The sequence below is a fragment of the Stegodyphus dumicola genome, chromosome X2 (assembly GCF_044657685.1).
Source record: "Stegodyphus dumicola isolate Sdum_Otavi_A_Nest chromosome X2, ASM4465768v1".
NCBI lineage: Eukaryota > Metazoa > Arthropoda > Arachnida > Araneae > Eresidae > Stegodyphus > Stegodyphus dumicola.
Window position 1 is genome coordinate 42,896,075 of NC_140781.1, and position 23,143 is coordinate 42,919,217.

At 31.6% G+C, this 23,143-nt stretch overlaps 2 protein-coding genes across 4 annotated transcripts in view; one reads left to right on the top strand and one right to left on the bottom strand.

Annotated features, from left to right (window-relative positions):
• LOC118196211 (toll-like receptor 4) overlaps positions 1-11,710 on the top strand; it is a 40,730-nt gene extending 29,020 nt beyond the window's left edge. The window contains exon 3 of one of the 2 annotated variants that reach the window (XM_085810001.1): positions 792-3,975. In XM_085810001.1, the coding sequence (XP_085666127.1) occupies positions 793-3,726 (2,934 nt within the window). In that variant the 5' untranslated portion in view covers position 792 and the 3' untranslated portion in view covers positions 3,727-3,975. Of the gene's footprint in view, positions 1-791; positions 3,976-8,512 lie in introns of those variants that run through there. The other variant, XM_085810000.1, reaches the window with a different exon arrangement.
• A 7,770-nt stretch (positions 11,711-19,480) lies between these two features.
• The window catches only part of LOC118196297 (uncharacterized), a 252,746-nt gene continuing 249,083 nt past the window's right edge, over positions 19,481-23,143 (bottom strand). For both annotated transcript variants that reach the window (XM_085810002.1, XM_085810003.1), the window contains one exon: positions 19,481-20,692. In XM_085810002.1, coding sequence (XP_085666128.1) covers positions 20,585-20,692 — 108 coding nt within the window. In that variant the 3' untranslated portion in view covers positions 19,481-20,584. The remainder of the gene's footprint in view (positions 20,693-23,143) is intronic.

Here is a 23,143-nt window from a genome sequence, read left to right on the forward strand (position 1 = left end):
ATATATGCTGAGGTTATAAATATGTTGTTATACGTTTCTCTTACAATCCTGCTTATTTTCAAAATATAAAAAAAATCTATTTATGTTCTTATTTATATTATTCATATTTAAAATTTTCAAATATCCCATTTATATCCAAAGTTTTCAGGTATCAATAATCATAAATGTTGCAATTTCAGTAAACTACATCGTAATTCTAAAAGTTAGAGATTGTACTGAGAAATCTTGAAGCATTTATACTTGTGAAAAGCAATTAATCAAATTTGGAATCAAATTAAATTATCAAAGTAAGACTAAATCCTTAAGAGGGGAGGAATTTATCCTTATAAATGGTAACTTGGGAGTTTTCTCTTAAAATTTTAATAATGTTACATATAGCTTAGGTAAAATAAGTGAAAGTAATTAACACGTCAAAGGAGATAAAATTCAAAATAAGTTGACAAAATTTTCTAAATATATGCAAGTTCTTGAGTGAGTTAAGAAAAAAATTACTGTTATAAAACAAAGTGTTCAGCAATGTGTAAATTATACCCTAAATGTATTCCATATCAAAAACTTCTATATAATATGTGGTTAAAACAGATCTATTGTTTCGACCTTTCAATGATACTTGTTCTTCAAAGAATCGACAAGGCCATGTGTATTATACTGATATTGCTGCAAACTGGTTATGAAAACAAAAATCATAGCTATAGATCATATTGATCAGGTTATTCGTACTAGCCCAAGCTGTATAGTGTAAATAAGCCGCGGATGAGAAACTTCGGTTAAAGTGTTTCCTTTTCTTTCAGGATGAAATTCTTGACATTCGTTAGTGTATGCATCACCACAGATACCATTCTCATGTGTCTCTCGGGTAATATCTCACGTACTGAATTTGAACTCATGAAAAATGAATCTAAACATTTCAATGGACAAGGCAAATCTGGTATGGATCAAGAGATCACAGGTATGACTTTTGCTGAAATAACCAGCGGAAAAAGCTCAACTTCTGTAGTTAATTCAAACGTAACGTCCTTTTATTTCAACGAGAAACAAAACGTACCTGAAGCCAGCCAAGAAAGTAATATTGTCACAAAAAGTTGGTATTCTTCAGATATCCTCTTGAATTTCAGCAGCAACAGAAATTTAAAAAACTCAGATTACAGTCAGAGCGATATTAACACCTCGGGGACAACATATGAATCTTCAGCATCTAATGCATCACCCACAGTGAAAGTAGAAAGCAAAATTCAAAACACATATTTTGAACCTAAATTCTTAGGAATCACTGAACGTCAAGAACGAAGCAAATCCTTGGATACGCATTTTAGTGGAGAAACTATACTGCATTCTATACCTGAAATTTGGTATGATGTATTAACACAAAATTTTAGTTGTTCCATTCAACAATCTGAAGAACTTAGTATTTCCTGCAGTAATATCTCCATGTATCAAATAGCAGTTTTTTTACCGACTAATACTGTGACGGTAGATATATCTGATTGTCAAGAGATGATTTTACTGAAGCCTTTGTTTCCTCATTTAAAGCATTTAAAGTCACTTAAGCTAATCAATAATCGTCACAGGTTCATTATAAGAGCTTTCATGGGTCTTAAAGCCCTAGAATATTTAGATTTAAGTAGAAATAACATAATAGTTTTAGATCGTCCTTTTACCTCTACTCCTATGCTGAAATCTTTGAATTTAACGCATAATTTTGTATTACAAATTGGCTTTATTGCATCAGCCTTGGAAAACTTAACACATTTTGAGAATTTAACTCTGGATGAAAACACGAACATTAACTTTATATTAAAAAGTGATCTTGAACCTTTGAAGAGCACAAAGCTGCTGTATCTTAGTCTATATAACACCACTATAGAAATAATTGAGAAAAATGCATTCGACTTCTTACCATATCTAAAGATATTAGACTTAACAGTAAACTACGTAAATGAGATTGCACTGGCTAATCTTACCAGCAGTTTAATCAACACATCAATACAGTTCTTGTACGTGAGATATGCACTTTCTTTAAATAGCTTTCCTTATGAAGCCTTAACTTTCCTGCAAAATACAAGTCTATTCAATCTCGACTTGAGCTATAATTATTTTCCAACCGTGGAAATATTTCCTTATATTCCATCTCTAGAGTCTCTGGTATTAACTAATTGTTTGATAGGAGATATTAGAGACGACGCATTTAAAGGACTTCCGAATCTTCAGGAACTGAGGCTTGTTAATCACGAAATATTAAAATTTCCCTACGCAATAGCGAGTGCTGTAAATTTGAAAATATTATATATAAGTCATCAGATCTCCGTACCAGACGTGAGTTTTATTATAAACGATTTCGTTTTCGAAAACTTGACACAGTTACAGATATTACACTTAGAATATGTGTCATTAAGTAATACACTTTCCAGATATGCACTTTTTGGTTTGCTTAACTTGAAGCATTTGTTTCTAGAAAAAACAATGTTGGGTGATATCGAAGAATTTGCATTTGAGACTCTTTCATCTTTGTTACTTCTTGACCTGCAGGGAAACAATTTACGCTTTTTAAACAACTATATATTTTTTGGTTTACAAAACTTGAGACATCTTTACCTAAGTGGAAATAATTTGATTTTTATTGAAGGATATCTTCCTTTTCATCAATTACCATTACTCAGTACGCTTCTCCTTCAAGATAATAAAATAGAACATTTCCCAAATAAAATATTTTCATCGCTTAGCAATTTATATATTTTGACTTTAACGGGAAACAAAATTGTACCTTGGAACAGCAAATTATTCCACCCTAATCTTACCATAAGGATTTTGGGGTTATCAAGAAATCAGATAACGCATATTACCCCAACTATGGTAGCAGAATTTGGTCAAGTTTCGGAATACTTAGATTTAAGAAAAAATCCTTTCAACTGTAGTGCCTGCGGTATGAAAGATTTTCAGGCTTTCTTTAAAGATTCAAATCTAACATTTACTCTACCATCCGAACAAATAGATAATTTATCTTACATTTGCGTGGAACCTGTCTTTCTGCAAAACCAACCTTTTGAAAGTGTCGATTTATCTGTAGTTAACTGTGAAACAGAGGAGGCTGCTCTAATAGGTTTATTTGCAATAGCTTTAATTTGTTTCGTAGTACTGTTCGCTACGGTAGTTTCACTCCTATGCTTCTTTTTCCGGTGGTACATTCGATACTGGTTTTTTCACTTTCGAGCCAAAATGAATGAGTGGGAACGCAGCACTTCGTACGAGTCCCGATATAAATACGATGCGTTTCTATCTTATAATTCTGCAAATACACCATGGGTTATAACCTACTTAATTCCTGCGCTCGAAGATCAGGAACCAAAATTTAAACTTTGTGTTCACGAGAGGGATTTTCAAGTGGGTTCTCTTATCACAGAAAACATACTGGAAGCAATTGACGCTAGCAGAAAAGTTATTTTGATTCTTTCCGATAGTTTCATCAAGAGTGAGTGGTGCATGTTCGAACTGCATATGGCTCAGCATAAACTTTTCTACGATACTAGAGACGGTCTTATTCTAGTTAAGTTAGAAGATGTAAGCAAAAAATTGTACTCTAAGAACTTGTTGTACTTAGAGAAAACGAGACTGTGTTTAAAATGGAAGGAAGATACCCTTAGCCAGAAAGTATTTTGGGAGCGATTGCAAAAGGCTTTAGGTCCTCCAATAAGCAATAAGATTTTGACGTCTGAAAATATTAACGCTTAAAACAAGAGAAAAATTGTAAGAGAATGTTACGAAAAAAGAACACAATGTCCAGAAATGAGAGTAAAGTATTCAAATAATTTGTATGATATAAAGCACTGAAAAGTTTTGATTTCACTCATCAATGTTTGTTATTGCCTGTGTAATATTTGTACTTATCATAATCTTTGTTTTAAGAAAGTCTGTCAAATGCTGTCAAAATGCTGTCATGAAAAATGCACATGGTATCTGAAATAAAAGTAACTTGCTGTATTTTTAGTTTCAATCTTTTATTAAATTATCTTCTTGAACTGTACTAACACTGTCAGACGATTTATTAACCCGTCTGTAAAGGTATTTCCAGAATCATAAGAAGGTTAAGCAATAGTTTATTTTAACTTAAATCTTAACAATTAAGCTTACAATTTAAATCTTTTCAACCTTTCGATCTTTTTCGATGCATGTGCTCCACAGCTTTTAGGATTTCAAATAACATAGCAAATAAAGTGAAATTCAATGTAAAATTTATATTACTGGTTCACAGTGCGGAAATTGACAAGCTTGGGTTCAGTTTTAACAAAAGCGCAAGTGATTCGGTTGGCAAAAGCGCTAAAGTTCCGGGCAGGGCTTACTTAGGGACCTCACAACACGCCCACATGTGGGAGGCTCCGAGTTTGAGAGAGACTATGGGTAAATATTAATGAAAGTAGGCAGAATTTCTCACCGAAAGAATACTTTTGTACCTTAGATTTTTTAAATCTTGTATGCATTGAAATTTCAGTTCAGCAATTCAAAAATATGATCGCAAAAATCGCAGATGTAATTCTTTTGTCAGAATGTTTAGAATTTTACAATCGAATTGACGTTGTTCCATTGCCTTCAGACCAAATGTTTTGAAACTCACTTTCAGTTGTAGAGACATTAGGATATTTTTTGGAGGCCGGAGAGATGAAAAATTAACAACGCCTTCGCCGGGAATCGAACCACGGACCTCTGGAATACCGTGCCAGCGTGCAGAACCACTACACCACGAAGGACGCTTGGAAAGCGGGAGAAATACGTTATATACTCCCCTTTTTAAAGGGTGACTAGGGTTTTAGGGAACCTAGTTGCCAAATCCTGGGTGTGGAGAATCATCATCCACAACCCTTTTAGTTCGGGCGCCACTGTAGAGACATTAGGATATTTTTTGGAGGCCGGAGAGATGAAAAATTAACAACGCCTTCGCCGGGAATCGAACCACGGACCTCTGGAATACCGGGCCAGCGTGCAGAACCACTACACCACGAAGGACGCTTGGAAAGCGGGAGAAATACGTTATACAGTATCCTTGCTTCAGATGTAATGCTCCAACAGCAATATCGATATACTTGCCATTTAGTATTTTTAGGAAGAGAACTAAAATGACGTAAATTTGCAAAATTTTAACATGCATTAAACATTTAATGATATAAATAAAGCGCGGAAAATGAAAAAGGAAAAATTATGCGGAAATTTCATGCGTGATTAGAATGCAAATGAAAATTAATTATAAAGAAAATTAAAGATTCATAAATATTTCTCCATTTTAATGTACAATTCCATAGACATACTGGAAGCAGAACTTTTATAAATAAGAAGGTCCTAATACTTGATCTTCGGGAAAATTATCCATGATTGCGTAGTTTTTCTTTAATTAAATAACACTATAGTTGTAAGAAGAAAATTATAAAGTAAATTCCTTTGTTAAAATCTGTTTAGAATCTATTTAGAGCAGCACTCCAATTGATAATATTTTATTTCTTATAATTAATATTGCTCTTATTGATCTTCTTAAGAAACTCATTCGCTTTGAATACACGCAAAATTTTAAGCATTTAATTTGGTTAACTATTGTATAAACCTAACGTAAAAATTATGGTTCTTAATTCTATCAAATCAAGTGCAGTTTAGTATTAAATATAAAATTTCCACAGATTATTTTTTTTTAATTTTCAAGCCGTCACGGGGAAAAACTAAATGTAAGTTACTGTACCTGCATAATAGGATTTAAAAACGTCCGGAGTGGTAGGATTTAAAACCGTCCGGAGTGGTGTCCTTTGAGGACAGTTCAGCCATATACTTTAACTATTCTTAGAGACGCTTGATTACATTGTTTGCATAATCATACCAAGTTTTACTTTCATTTAAAAAATTTTTCTGGCAGCTCAAATATACAAATTCCTTCTGACCGACTACTTTCTGTTCCTCTAAGCTGCCTTGACTTCCAAGGGTGGCCGGTATTGCCAACGTTATTAAGACTATGGTGAAATAAAATAAAAGCACTGGGTGATGAGCTTCGGGTCCTCGATGCAGCAATCAATTTGAAATACTGCTTGAAGACATCAACCCAAACATTCTTTAATGTTATGTTATGCCACAGACGTATATACTGCAGTAAAGAACATCTTCATCATTCAAAGCTAACGACAGCTTACTCTTTTTGATGGGAATAATCAACCTTGAGATCTCAAAAGAAGAAGTGGAAAATCTTCTGTATGTTGAAATTTACGTTTGCATTTCCTTCTAGCATTTCAATTTAGATAAAGTTTTCTCCAGGGCAATTTCATGGCCCAAATTATTTACTGCCAAGTTTTGTTTATGAGAGTTAAGCAAAGGAAAAGCAGTAAAATGTGTTTTATAGAAGTCCTTGAATGTTAATCCGGAATCAGAGTTTACTTCAAAACTCATTCGAAAATCGTTTGTTGCCGACTGAGTATGCTTCGAGACATCATTCTTCATCCGAGATGTTTTTTTTTTTTTTTTTGTTCAGGTAATTTGTCCATAAACCGATTTATTCGCGATAACAAGTGTTCTTGATCCGAAGTTTCATTGTATTAGGCCGCTAATTTAGATAAGTAAACAGAAAATGAGTTTAAAAAGTGAATGCGTACTTTATAGGATATTTTTACAAATTCTGCAAATTTTACAAATTCTACAAATTCGGCATATAGAGGGAAAACATTTAAAAAGTGTTGCATGAAACATTTTGTATCGTTCTTACTTTTTTCTATTTACTGAATTTTGTTACTGATAAATCACTTCTCTGACATTTATAACCTCTTCTTACTTCTCTGTAAGTGTTTTCTTCAAACAATTAAAACCCTCATCTGCATAATGCTTTTTAACTTATATTAAAATTAAGTAATGAACTTATATTAAAATTAATTTTTTCCTCGGGTTTAGCAGAATATTATTTTCAAGATAATTAACAGAATCAATCTTTCGCGTAGAGCATTCTTGATAATTAACTCCATTACCGAGAGACTTATCTTCAAACTAATAGCAAGTATTAATTGGGTTAGGTTAGGTTAGGTTATTTAATTACGGCAAAGCCTCAAGGGCTATCTGCCTAAGGGGAGGGATGCCTTCGTGGAGGACTTTCTAAGGGAAACTGGCTCGTCAACTTTTAAGTTGACTGTCATTTTCAAGATAATTAACAGAATCAATTTTTCTCGTACAGCATTCTTGATAATTAACTTTTACCGAGAAACATCTCTTCAGACTAATAGCAAGTATAATTAGGAATTTATTGCAATAAACTTTTAAGTTGAATGTCATTTTCAAGATAATTAACACAATCAATATTTGTCAAATAGCAGTACTGGAGTTTATTCTTGATAAACTCCACTACCAAGAGACTTCTCTTCAAACTAACAGCAACTAGTTGGGAACTTACTGTAATGTATTTTTAAGTTACAAGTTATTATTTCACCTACATTAATGAAAGTTGCAAATGTGTCTTCTAAAAATCCAAAAGTTTGAATCATTTATTTATTGTGCCTGCAATGTGACATGCATTATATCTACAGCAAAATTTTCCACTGACTTGGAAAACTCTGAAAAAAGAAAATATTGCAAAAGGAATCAAAAATATCGGCTAACATTAATCAAAAGTATTGATTGGAATATATATTCCTATTCAGTGTGAGCCTTGTGAATCAGGTATGTATCTGGTGTCATTATAACACATTCACTTTAGATATGTGAAGAGAGTCTAATCATTTGCCTCTTACAATCTTGATTATGTTCAAAACATGCACATTATTCTACTTATATTTTATTTATTTTATTTATTCTTAAAATTTTAGGATATCAGGCATTAAACTGTTGATTTTTTTAATAAGAAAGAAAGTAGTTCTGAAAGTTAGGAACTGAACTGAAAAAACTAGAGTTATTTATAAGCTTGAAAAGCAATCTGAAAACTGTCGAAATAACACCACCCCTTGGCGAGGGATTTATGCATTTGCACTTGGTTTTGTTAAATATGCCTTGAAATTTTAAGAATCTCAGCTGCAAATGTAAGAAAAATAAGTGAAAGAAGTTAAATCATCAAATCATCAATTTTCAAAATGAGGTTAGAATATTTTATAAGTCTATACACGTTTTTCAGTATATTCAGAAACAAAAATATTCCTAAGAAATAAATGATAAGCAATAGGGAAATTGTACTCTGTATTTATTCCAAATGTAAAAGTTTCCTGTATAGTATGTGGTCAAAATAAAACTATAGTTTCCGCATCGTAATACTGCTTCTTATTGATAACAAATAGAAGGTAACATTAATTATATTAATATTAACTTCTCTTTTCAGCAATATTAATATAAACAATGTAATTCAATTAATATATTTAATTATATTAATATTGTTGAAAGAAGTGTTTATCAAAGTAAAGAGCATGGCTATAGATGATATAGAGCAGAGCATTCGTGTTGGCGAAGCTGTGTACTGTGTTATTTAATAACAACAAATAAGAAACTTTAATTAAAGTTTTTTATTTTTTTTTTTCAGGATGAAATTCTTGGATTTTGTCACGATATTTTTAATGACGGACGTCACTTTTATGTGTCTCTCGGATAACATTTTGTCCACTCAGCTGGATATCATAAATCATAAACAAAAGCAAACAAATGAGCCTAAATATTTCAGCCAGCAAGATGCAAATGGTATAGATCAAGTGAGCTTAGATATGACTAAAATAAGCAATGTAGAAATCTCCACTCCCACAGTTAATTCAAGCATAACATCTATTCAATTCAAGGAGAAGCAAAACGTACCCAAAGCTAATGAAGAAAGTCATATTTTCACAAAAGGTTCCAATACTTCAGAGATTTCTTCCAATTTTAGAAGCAACAGAAATTTCAAAAGTTATAATTTCAGTCACAGCGATGATAACACCAAAGGATTAACATATGAGTCTTCAGAATATAATTCAACCCCTAGAATGAAAGTAGAAAGTAAGTTTAGAAATAATTATGTTGAAACAAATTTGTTTGGAATGACGAAACATCAAGAACGAAATAAATCCTTGTATAAAGATTTGAATACAATAACGACTGAGACAGCTTTACCTGATATTTGGTATGATACTTTAAAAGGAAATTTTAGTTGCTCCATTCAACTGTATGAAGATGTCAGTATTTCCTGCAGTAACATCTCCATGTATGAAATATCAGTTTTTTTACCAACTGATACAGTGATACTAGATATATCTAATTGTCTACAGATTATTTTATTGAAGCCATTGTTTCCCCATTTAAAAAAATTAAGGTCGCTTAAGCTAATCAATAATCATCACAGATACATTACAAGAGCTTTCATGGGTCTTGAAAGTTTAGAAGACTTAGACTTAAGTAGAAATAATATAATGGTTGTAAAACATGCTTTCACTTATGTTCCTATGCTGAAATCCCTGAATTTAACGCATAATTCAGTAATTAGAATTGGCACTATCGCATCAGGCTTGAAAACCTTAAGACATTTTGAGAATTTAACTTTGGATGAAAACACGGACATTAGACGTATATTAAAAAACGATCTTGAACCTTTAAAGAACACAAAACTCATGTATCTTAGTCTGTTTAATACTACTATAGAAATAATCGAGAAAAGTGCGTTCGATTGCTTACCTTATCTGAAGATTTTAGATTTATCTGTGAACTATGTTAATGAATTTGCAATGGCTAATGTTACCAGTAGTTTAAACAATACATCAATAAAATTTTTGTTTTTGAGAAATTTAGTTCTTTTAAACAGCTTTCCTTACGATGCATTAAAATTTCTACAAAATACAACTATATTCCGTCTTGATCTAGGCTATAATTATTTTCCGGCTGTGGAAATATTTCCCTATATTCCCTCCTTGGAGTCTCTGTTTTTACCGCGTTGTTCTATACAAGACATTAAAAGTGGAGCGTTCAAAGATCTTCCGAATCTGAAAGAGCTGGTGCTTAATAACCACGAATTAATAGAATTTCCTTCTGAAATAGCGAGGTCTATAAACTTGGAAATATTAGATCTCCATCATCAGATCTCGTTGCCAGATGTGAATTTTTATATAAAAGATTTTATTTTTGAAAACATGAAGCAGTTAGAGCAATTAAATTTAGCCCATGTGTCACTATATCCTATGCTTTCAAGATATGCATTTTTTGGTTTGTATAATTTGAAGCTGCTCATTCTAGGAGCCACGATGTTGGAGGCTATATACGAATATGCATTTGAGACACTTACGTCTTTGTTAGTTCTTGATCTTCAGGGAAATAATTTACGTTATTTAAAAAATTACACATTTTTTGGGCTACAGAATCTGAAACATCTTTACCTAAGCCGAAATAATTTGGTTTTTATTGAAAAATATCTTCCTTTCCACCCCGTGCCATTACTCAATGTTCTTTATATTGAAGAAAATAAGATAGAAAAATTTCCAGATAAAATATTTTCATCGCTTACTGATTTAAAAAGCTTGTATTCGTCGAAAAACAAAATCGTTCCTTGGAACAGCAAAATATTCCACCCTAATTTGACCATAATGACTTTGGGGTTGTCAGAAAATCAAATAATATATATTACCCCAACAATGTTAACTGAATTCGGTCAAGTTTCAGAATACTTAGATTTAAGAAGAAATCCTTTCAATTGTAGCGCATGTGGAATGAAGGATTTTCAGGCTTTCTTTAGAGATTCAAATCTGACATTTAGTCTACCAGACGAAGAAATAGATGATTCATTGTATACTTGTGTGGAACCTGTCTTTTTGCAAAACCAACCTTTAGGAAACGTCGAATTACCGGTAGTTAACTGCGAAGTAGAAGAAGCTGCTCTGATAGGTTTGCTTGGAATAGCTATAATTTGTTTCGTAACATTGTTTACTATGTTAGTTTTACTCGCGTGCTTCTTTTTTAGGTGGTACATTCGATACTGCGTTTTCCACATCCAAGCTAAGATGAAAGAGAAGAAGTACAGCCATGCTTACGAGCCTCGATATAATTACGATGCTTTTCTCTCTTACAATTCTGCAAATACACCATGGGTTGTAACCTACTTAATACCTGCGCTCGAAGTTCAAGAGCCAAAATTTAAACTTTGTGTGCACGAAAGGGATTTTCAGGTGGGTTCTCTTATCACAGAAAATATATTGGAAGCAATTGAGACTAGCAGAAAAGTTATTTTGATTCTTTCAGAGAGCTTCACTAAGAGTGAATGGTGCATGTTTGAACTGCATATGGCTCAGCACAAACTTTTCGACGACACCAGAGATGGCCTTATTTTAGTAAAGTTGGAAAATATAAACAAGAAATTGTACACTAAAAACTTGCTATACTTGGAGAAAACTAGACTGTGTTTAGAATGGACAGAGAATACGCTTGGTCAAAAATTGTTTTGGGAGCGAATGCGAAAAGCTTTAGGTCCTCCTATAAGCAATAAATCTTCTGAATTTGACGCTGTCATTGCTTAAAAAGAGCGAAAAATTCAAGTTGTAATTAGGAAGCTGAATATAATATTAAACCTGGACGTTAGGAAAATATGCAAGCTCTTGGTGGGAAATTTAATCACTGAAAAATTTTGAGTTGGAAGATTTGTGTTTGTTATTACTTGTATAATATATATGCATATGAATCAATTTTTAAGACAGTTTTAAAATCCTATCGTGGAAAATGAGCATAACAAGTTTGTTATATCTCAAATAAAAGTACTTTCTATATTGTCTCTTGTTATCTTCTGTGAAGAAATTCTTATCTTTTAAAGTCTGAAGTTATTAAATTTTCTGGGATTCAGACTGCTCTTATTTGCAGTCATCCTTACAGTGTATTCCGCACCAGCTCGACGGCCTCTGGCGTCACCACCTTTACAGCTTTATTTACTTTCCCAGTTTTATCTACCAACATTTACTAACGTTTTTACTCGTTATTGAGTACTTTAATCTTTATAATTAAAAAAAAAAAAGTTATTTACTTTTAACTGATTATCTGATGCTACTTTTCGCAATCTCTTAATGTTCTACAAGGGGTAGAGCCTCGGCTCAGGCACCCTGGTGTCGCAAACACCGTTCCACAGGGGAAAAAATTCTTCGAACACTCTTCAAAATTTCAAAATTAATTTTTTTTTAAATTTTCTTAAAAAAACTGTTTGGGAAAATCATTGCCTGTGTTATCATTAAATGAGTGACCAGTGCAGTTTAATAGAAAAATATATTTATAAATTACAATTTTACTTTGGCTTTTCAGAGTTATGCTGTGTGTAGTAGCTTCCTGTGGCGGAATTTTGGTTATAAAAAACTTATTATATACATATTCATCTAAGCCTTTAATGTCAGCAGTAACCAACCTTTTTATTTCCTCTTCTCATCTTCTGTCAGGTTGATTGGTTTGTTGGTGTTTAGTTATGGAAAAGCAATCGTGGCCTATTTGCTACGATTATTCTCATCTTGTGTCAGAGTTTCATCGTCGGGAAATGTTTTTTTATTTGATTGATATGATGTATTTTAAATAGTAGGTATAACTGAATGCAATACGAGTTACGTAACATTTTCTTAAAGACATGTGCTGCCCTCTGACGTCTGTACATACAATCAAAAGCCTTGTCTAATATTATTGAATAAAAAAATAAATAAAATAAGTAGATTAGAAAGTAATAAATAAGTAATAAATATAAGTAGATTGAAAAGTAATGTCTGAAAACTTGTGACATAGAATATAGCAATATTTAAATTCAATCGGAGTCCGATACCTTACAGTTTTTGAAAGGGATTGCAATATCAGCCGGAGACCAAAGCAGTATCTGCTACAAATTTTACTATTCATTATGGCAATTAGTGTGAATGGTATGAAATTAGTAAGACTTACGTATGAAAAGTGACTGAAATCCATACTAAGCAACTGAATGTATTTCTTAAGCGCAGCAAAATATGCGAGGATTTTGAGCAGTTAAGGGAAAACATATCAGGACTTGTATTTCTCTTTATCTGCTTGGCGAACATGATGTGTTCTGATTAGGCAGTGAGTTTCACTACAAACTATGTCCTATGTAGAAGAGACGAAAAGATTAGAAGGGTTTAATTACCCTTTATTTTCCACGATATTACAGGCGCTCCCGCACTTCGGGATACAAAGACCAACCACTTGTGGTCTGAACGTAAAAATATAAAAACTACTAACTAACTAAATTTAAAATAAGAGTTAACTTTAAATACTTTACATAAATGACTAACACTAAGACTGGTCTTTTAGATTATTACGTATGTAGTATGAAAACTGCGGAAAACTACAATACGTCTTTAGCTTTCAAGAGGACTAAAAGCTCTGGCGGACAGCAACTGATTGCAAGCTCGCGTGAAGTATAGTGGCAATGGTAAGAAAGCTCACTCTCTCCCCCTCTACTTTTGACAAAAAGCCACAACTTAAATACTTGAGATTTAGCAAGTACAATTTGCATGAACATATTCATGCGTTTATTCTGGCCGGAAGTGGAAAATAACAGAGGACAGTACAGTTTTAAAATAAAATAAACGTTAGTAAAACTTAAGATCCTTACAAACATACCATCTCGAAATGTGATCCCTTCAAAAAGTGAAATATTTACTTATCCATTCAAAAGTCCGGAAATATATCAGCCATTGTTTCATCTTTTGAATAAATTTTTATGATAGCTTTGTTTTAATTTATCATTTACTTTAATTTCAGTTAAATTTATTAATATTTTATTTATCTCATTAACCTTTTATTTAGTTTTAATTACTTATTAATATTTGTTTAATTTATTTTTGGATACAACCTTCCATAGGATTCCAGGACTTCAAGCTTTAGACATTTAGCCTTGAAACGCAAATAGTCGTTCAGTTTCCAGTCTGAAAGAGAAATATTTTTACAGTGACCAATATTTAGTTATTAAATCACCACAGTGTCGAATTTAAGATTTGAAAATTGATTTCGATTTCAAATACATACTAAATTTTGCATTTAATTTTAAACGCGCTCTTCTTTAAAAAATTTTGAGCACTTTAGAGGTCACAAATAGTATGTCGATACCACCTATGTTTGGGAACGAGGGGAGGTGTGCATGGTATTTTTCACTGAACACAGAAACATGGATTTTACAAGACCTTTACAAAATGTCTTTCACTTACAAGATCTTTTCAAAGATCTTTCATGGAACACATAAACATGATATATGAAAATAATTTGAATCGGCAATTTTTCATTGATTTATTTACTTACATTTTTTTAAGATGGTGAATGCGAATTATATAATATAATTATATACTGATATAGAATGCGAAAAAAATTAAAAAACATTTGAAAAAATGATACAAAAATTTACTCGGAACAGATTCAGTTCAGAACTATTTAAAGAAATACAAAACATAAATCATTATTTAAGTTAGTTTCTCTTTTGGAAGCGAAATATTTAGGTCGGTTTTTGCTGGGTTTGAAATGCTTGAATCTTTCGAAGAGAAACCAAATTAATATAAAAATGTTTTCTTTTGTCTACTTGGAACAAATGGCCCTGATGAAATACTTATTGGCGTGATAAATAAAACTTGGACAATCTAAAAAAAGGGTCTGAAATCGATACTTTAAAGCATATATTAATTATTAAACATAATTAATTGTGAATAATTTTACACACGAACTGTAAACAATGAAAGATCTTAAATTAATTAATTTAACATGGACAAGTTTTATGAGATGAAAGAATTTTAAAACAAATTTATTTTCCTATCGATATACGATGAAGATTTGATTTATTTTCTTCCGTTAAAGGGAGATTCTCATTTATTACATCCCCCCTTTTTAATATTTTTTTAATTATCTTTCTAGAACAAGTAAAAAAAGAATTTCTTCGAAATACCTAAACTGGAAAATTATCAGAATTAATAGAGATGAAGCCATCTTAACTGCTCCCCCCCCCCCCTGAGTTTGGGACGATTTGACTCGTAAAATCTATAGACATTGCCACTCTATACAGCATGGGTGTTTAAACTATGACCGCTTGAGGGCCGCATTGCAAAGAAGAAAATTTACGGGGCCTCATTGCAAAGAAAAAAAATTTGCGAGACCACACGTACAATATTTTTTAACAATTTGAAAGAAAAGTTAGCTCTATGTTGTTTTAGTAAAACAAATTATTTTCTTTTTGTTATTAATTTTTTTACTTTGAATTAGATATGTATAGGTAAATATTTATTATTAATTTGTAAAAGTTTCGTTTCATTTACTTTGGATTTCATAAAGATGGAAAAAATTCAAACTAATGAGATGGATGAATTTGCTTTTGTTGAACATGCAAATCGATATCGGGTTCAATAGACGAGGTTCCAATTCTTAATGCATTTTCAAGATGTTTTTCAGTTATCTTATTATTATTATTTTCTTTGTCTGTATCCTTCATTCTTGAAAATAATTGTTCACAAATATAGGTACTGCCAAAAGATGAAGACATCGATAAAGCTTGATTATGAAAATTAGGATATTTATCGCGATGTAGGTAATCTTTATAAAACTCAAATAAAGAAACATTTTCAAATTTTTCTTTCAGTTGAATGTATTCCATTTGAAGTTCAATGCATTCCATTTGAAGATTTGAAAGTAATTTACTTATTTCCAGAGAAAATGGGATAGAAAACATGTTGAAATACTCTTCAATTTTTTGAAAATCTTAAAATCTACTTTCAAACTCTTGAATTAAATCAAAAATTAATGCAGCATATTTTACATATTTTGTGCAACTCACAGGTTTATGTGCAACCAAAGTACTGAAATGGGTCAAATCTTTTACTTTTATTTGATTGTGCCAGAATTTTAACTTTCTTTCAAACGCTGTTATTGCTTGGAACATATTATTATTATTATTGCTTGGAACATATTATTATTATTATTGCTTGGAACATATTATATTATTAATAATTTTATGTTTTCCTTAAAGTCTCAAATTTAAATCATTCAAATGTTCTGTTAAGTCTACTAAAAAAGCTAAATCTAAAACCCAATCTTCGTCTTCAAATTCAGTCACAGGTTTCTTTTTTGTTTCCATAAATATTTTTATTTCAGTTCTTAAATCGTAAAATCTTTTGAGCATATTTTCCTTACCGAGCTATCTCACTTCTGTATAATAAATAACATCTGCAAATTCAGTGTCAAATACCTTAAGAAAATCTTGAAATTATCTATGATTAAGTCCTTTTGCTCTTATAAAGTTAATGTTTTTTTATAACAACGTTTTATACACATTACATTTTAAAATTTTTTCGGCATAAATTGCTGTGATCTACAATACAATGATATGCCATTAAGATCATTTTGCCGGCAGCGACGGCTTCATTATTAACCATTTTAACGAGTCCCCCATTTTTATCAACCATGGCAGGGGCTCCATCGGTTATGATAGATGATAAAGTTTTCATAGATAAGGAAAACCTTTTCATCGTCGTTTTTAATGCATCAAATAAATCTGCAGACTTGGTTGTGTCCTTTAACGATACTAAAGCAACCATTTCTTCCATGATGTTGTTACGAAATGTAAAGGCGCGGTAAGATGGCTTCCCCGCAGATTGTTCCAGCGTGTTTATAGTAGATCTTCGACGACTGTAAAAAGTGTTATTAGAACTGTCCTGATTAACATTGGCCAAATAAAGTGTGTTTCGATACTTCATCAAGTGTCGTCGTTATTCACTCCAAATCTACGAACCCTTTACGAACGTGAAGGAAGAAAATAACGTAACAACTGGTGTCAGAAGAAGCAGAAAAGGAATAACGTAACAATATTATAATATTCATCGACTCCTCTGATTAAGATTGCCATTTGTGCCGTATCAGAAGCGTCAGTGCTTTCGGCCATGGCTAACGAATAAAATTTAAAATTGATGCATTTGCTTTTTAAAGACTTTTCAACTGAATTCCCCAACTCTTCAATTCTTATGGCTATAGTTTGGTGTAATAAACTGATTTTAGAAAAATCCATCCTCTTTTCAGGGCAAATTATGTTTGCTACACTTTCTTTTATAAATTCGCCATCAGTAAAGGGTTTTGATTTTTTTCGTTATTAAATTTGCTACGACTTAACTTGCTTTTGCAATGTTATTATTTTGAGTGGCTGTCTTTTTTTAAAAAAATTGTTTAGACGATAGCCCTTTTTTAGTTTTGTTATTTTATCTTTACGACAAATGCCGAGATATACATCATATTTTGCGGCATGCTTTTGACTATAATGTCGTTTCAAATTGTAGTCTTTAAAAACTGGCACAAAGTCCCTACAGATTAAGCAAAGTGCTTTACTATTCTCCTCAATAAAAAAAAGGTATTTCTCCGTCCAAAAAGTTTTCATTAAAAACTCTTTTTTCATCTTCAATTTTTTTTTAATTTAATTAAAAAAAAATTTTTTTTATGTTCTGCTTGTTTTTTTAATGACATGGAAATCATCCTAAAAATTATATATTTTAATTTTATAAGCAAATATCCATAATGAATATGAATTACTCATACTTTTTTAAGAATTTGATGCAAGAATTAGGAACTTAAAATAAAATGCAATATACTGCATACAAATATTGTAATTCGTCGAAAATATGCGTATACGTATTTAAAAATTTTTTTTAACAGTTTAACGACGGGAAAAAGACATTGACAATTAACGGTTGATTATTTTTGGAAATATAAAATCGAGATGGATACACACGTAATTCAAACCGTAAATTCTCATGTGTGGTAAAATATACCACATGGAATGGTTTTAGAATGTATTTAAATATTTTACAAGTTGTGAACTTTTGTGAATTGCAAAAGTATAAATTGAACTGCATGCTAACTAATTTATATAGCTGATAACATTACTTGTACTTACTTATTATTATTAATTATAAACTTGAAATTCTGGTCCCGCAAATGACAAAGACAGTTTCCGCCAAGAATGAAAGAAGCAACAATACTGCCTTACAATGATATAAACCTGTAGCGCCATCTAGGTGCAAAACGAGACGTGAAATACGAATATTATAATATTCTTAACATACACGGAGAAAAAGCGAGATCCGTATTGAAAATAAGAGAAATAAACTTACGCACGCTATTTTGACGTGACCCGTATTACGAGACGGATTTCGCTAATAAAAATGTGTAAATTTAAATACTTTCGTAATTTGCTTTTGATTCGCATTTTAAAGACTTTTAGGCCGCACTTTAGACACCCATGCTATAGAGTTTACGAGTAGCTGACTAGTCTACTGAGTGGTGGTTATAATAATCATTGCAATGATATTACAGTGATTACTATGCTACTGTTGAAATGATTTTATGCATAACTGTCATAATCTGTAAAGTAAATTCAAATCATTAGCAGGGAAAAACTGCAATAATATAATTCCATATATTGATAGCTTTCATTTTTGTGTTCAAATTACTCAAGTTAAAAAACAGAAATTATTTAAGATGACGGATAACACTAAACAATAACACTAAATATTAAAAATATAGTTATAAGCTGTGTAGCAAAATACTTATTTTTCTTCGTAACAATTTGAATTTTGCAAAGTTTTAAGTAGTATTTCATTGAACTAAGGACCCCCTTTAATTTTGTCCAAAAAAGGCTATTCATGGGATCTCTGTAAAATTCCTTTCAATTATATTGCTTTATGTTGATGAGAATATTATTTTTGTAAACAGAACAAAGAATTAAAGAAACAGTGACTTAGTGACAAATACGCTTCCAGAATTACTAAATGTCAGTTTTTAAGTTTAATTTAATGTTATTTTATTTTAGCTTGTCACGGTACTCTCTCAGACCAGTTCAGGAAAACTATATGGCAAGTGGCATGGATAGTTTGTTATCAATTTTAGTTTTTGAAACGCCCACAAGGAGTGGCAAATAAAGTTCCATATATGTTTCTACATCTGGGATGTATTTGGGCTAATAACTGAGCTCTAGGCACGATAACGCACGAAGCGGTAAATTAACTTTTGTCGGTAACTTTTAGGAGTTACGAGCAAATTTTTAAGTTACATTTCAGTATAAAAGTTAAACTTGAGGATGCAGCTGTAAAACGAGACAGACAAAGAGAACTCAAATGCAGTTTCAATGTTTAAAACATTTCTTTCTTTTATTGCAATACAAATTTCATATATACAATAAAGAGAAATACAGCATCACAAGCAGATTTCTTGATATTTACAATACATTAAGGATGCACAGCAAGCACAATATTCATCGTCTTCAGCCAATTCATCGTCAAGTTATTTTACACATCTGGGTATGGAATATTTAGTACATTTTTTTTATTGTTGCTGAAACCTTAATGCATATAGTACCACATAGCTTTGTGTATTTTTTACAAATGTTGATAAGATGGTTCTTTAAAATAATCCGAGTATCCATCAGTTTCTTTCTTGCAGCTCTCACTTTATGTTACAATGAATTTAGTTAAATAATATTTAACTCGGAATTTCGTTGACATTTTACTCGAATTTACTATTAACATACACTTATTTACTTTTATTTAGATTTTCAATTAATTGTTTTGATTCAAATAAGTTGCTTCTTAAGAACGGAAGCCTTAGAATATCATACGATAGTTCCAAGGAATGTAATATTTAGTCTAAGAAAAGCATTTTCAGATCCAGTAATTTATAGCTGGGGTAACTATTTTACTCAGATTTTATTTAAAGTTTATTAAACTTTTAATTACAATGGTAATTTAATTTGCATATTTACTTGTTATACTTTACTTTACAATGAGAGACGATCGCACAGAAATCGCAGATCAAAATTACAAATGATCTAGTATTTGCAACGTTAAAATATTTAGTTCATTATTTCGCTCGTATTTCCAAAATATAGCTTTTAAAATTTCATGCATCTTTTATGAACACACGTGGTGTTTAAATAACTTAGCATATTATATACTCTAAGTTGTTCATTATTTTACATGTGCACAACTATGTGGTACTTTCTTCGATGAGGAAGCATTATTTTTATTATTTTGTGTGCATAACATATTCAGCATAGGTGAGAAACATCTTTCTCCCTTCTAAGACTTTATACAAGATTTTAATAATAACATTTAACTACATTCCTCGTAAATTTAAAATTTTCATTTTTTAATAAATAAATGCTAAAAGGATACGATTCCTTATCCTCATTTTAGTAGGGTTCGCTTGCTTGTTTTGTCCACAAGGATCTATAAATAACAACACAAAATAAATGAACTCTAACATTGAGAATAACCCAGAATTGTGTAAGATCGTAACTTCTTCGGTTATTTTCTTCGCTAGCACTTCATTTTCATATTACATTGTTTTAAACACAAACAAATATTCAAAATGATTTTGATGTTAAAATGCCCAGCAGGACTTTTATTTGATTTTGCGTATGATGATGAAATAATGTATTTAAAAATGATCTCCCGCGTAAATTCGCTGGATCTACTATATATAACAACTAGAGTCATTCCTTTGTAATAGTTCCCATCTAGCCGCTACATCAGTACGTACTTCCTTCGTGACTTCTTGTAATCCAATAGTGAGTAACGCGGCATGGGTTGTAGTTCACCATTTTATTTTTAATTTCGATCGTCATATGAAACGAGATCACAGTCTACTCGTGGTTGAGAAGTGTGTTAGTGACTTCGGATATTGACAGAAGAGGGTTACCGGTGAGCCTCTGAGAGACAGGTCGCCCAACTTCGCTCTTCACCAGGGCTAGCTGAAATGAAACAGAAAACATTATAGTTTAGCAACTGCCACTTACTTGAAGTCCAGTATAATGAAAACACATGTAAGATTTATTTTAGTTCATTAAACTGTCTGCGTATTCACACTTAGTCCTACAAAAATCATCAGCCGTCGGGGCAACTCGAAGATAACTGCAACTTTTCTAAAAATTCTGCTTAGATACGTAGGTTATCGTTTACAGTATCCCCCTTCCAGCTGCCGGACACTTGCTTGTTAGATATTCATCACGTATGGCTGAATGATCCTTTCTGTAACTTAGCCATCTCGTCAGTAAGAACTGTCCGCAGAGGAAGACCGACATTACAACTGCAGAAGGGGAATAAGAAACAGCAAACAACCATATCTCCAGGATTCGAATCCTGGCTCAACGAAACAGCATTAAGCTTCGCTAATTATCATGCTGAGTAAGGCAACTGCCATCTATAATTAACAAGTAGATTCTGACGTCAAGCAACAATCCATTATTACTCGCACTGAAAAAACAGACTTTTGATCATCTTTTGATTCCTTCTGAACGGCTGAATTACGCAAAGCTCGTTTCCAGAAGTAACATTTTTACTGCTTAAGTAAACTATTGCGTGTCAGAAATATTTCTTCCATCTTGCTCCTACAAGAGTGTGTAGAAGCAAGCTACAAGATTGTCTTCTACAACAGTGTCAAGCTTCCAGCTACAAGAGTGTGTTTCTAGGAAAAGTTGCATTTACCTCAGTTTTGCCTCAAATATTTCTACATGTGATAGGATTTAATTTTATTCTGAAGAAAAGAAAAGTGATAAAAATTAAGTTGGCAGTACAAGAAGCTTTATAATTCAGCAGTGTTAATGATGAGCTGCGATACGAACTAGTCTATATGAATTTTATGCTTAAAGCAGCGATTCTCAACCTTTTAACTAACCCGTACTATCTAAACAAAAATTTAAAACTTTTATACCACCGCTACAAAGTACTACTACCACCACTACTCTTGAACAAAGCTCAGATCGCATAAATTTATGAGTGTTAGAGAAAAATCTCAATCAGGATGTTGGGGTTTTAATTTTTGAATTTAATACTTTGCATCTTTGCGTACCACCTATTTTCTCTAGCCTACCACCAATGGTACGCACCACCGGTTGAGAACCTCTGGTTTAGAGTAATTAATTTCGGTAAAATATGCAAGGAAAGACCTTCCCAGAGCACTTTTTAAAGAACCCTGTGTCATTATTTAGGTTACATTCCGTTAAAAAAATCTGTCGACAATCACAGACCATTCCACAGTTGTGATGAACTGTAAACATTTCGGGGCTTAAAAATACTCAGTTACAGGTGCGCCACAATAAATTTTGATTTATATTGCATTCTATTGAGATTGCAAATTTCCGTCATTTTATCTTGCTGAAGAGAACTGTCTGATTTGTTTAGGTTTCGTTTTACCTTTTGAGTTGCGTTTAATTTAGTAGTCACCACAGAAAGTTCATTTAAGCTGTTTGAGTGCAAGATTTTTCCGAGATTCTTTGTACACCAGCATTGTTATCAACCTAATTAAATAACATTAAAATCTTTAGCATTTAAGATGGACGTTGTAAAATGGTAATTGCATTAAAGTTATTAGAAATATACGATGTTAATCATACCAAGGCTCATTTGTTTTTAAATAACTCTCTGCGTTCGTTTTTCATATTACTTTAAATTCTTAAGAAAAAATAAAGAAAGATGTCTCAAAATGCCAAATAATCTGCTTTTAAAATTTATGCTTTGTATTGATTAGTATAATATATCATTAAACGAGTAAAAGTAAAAAAGCATAAGTTCATTTATTCAAAAATGTACACTAATTTTTATTATATCCAGACTCTGATAATCGGCTTTAGTTTAAAATAAATCTGAAGACATTATATGTAATGAATTTTCAAAACTTTAAATCTGCACACTGAACATATCGATAAGTATATATCGAAGCTTAATTTTAATCTGAACGAAAAAAAAAAAAAAAAAAATGAATAACTGTTTCTCCCAAGGGGATATCAGTATATATTGAATGAGAACGGTTATTTATTAAAACCCAAAGTAAAGAAAAATTAAAATAGAATTAAATTAAGAAAGCTTTGAAAGTTCAGTCCAGAGATTGTTCCTTTAAATATGATCACATTCTAATCAATTCAGTATCAATGTAACACTATCAAGAATCTGTTCCTGATGACGTATAATTGCTTAAAATTTGTTAAATAAATAAATTAATTAAAAAAATTGTAGTGCTGTAAAACGCTAAGTAGAAAAATGTTTAAGAGTTGCTAACTCAATCACGTTTTCAAAGTAGGTTACTGCAAGCTTTATTTCTAAAACGGATACTTGATATGCATTTCCAGATACGAAGCTTCTGAAAATGATATAGAAAATTTTTTATTACAACGTTCAATGAACAACCGATTTTTTTTGCTGTTGTT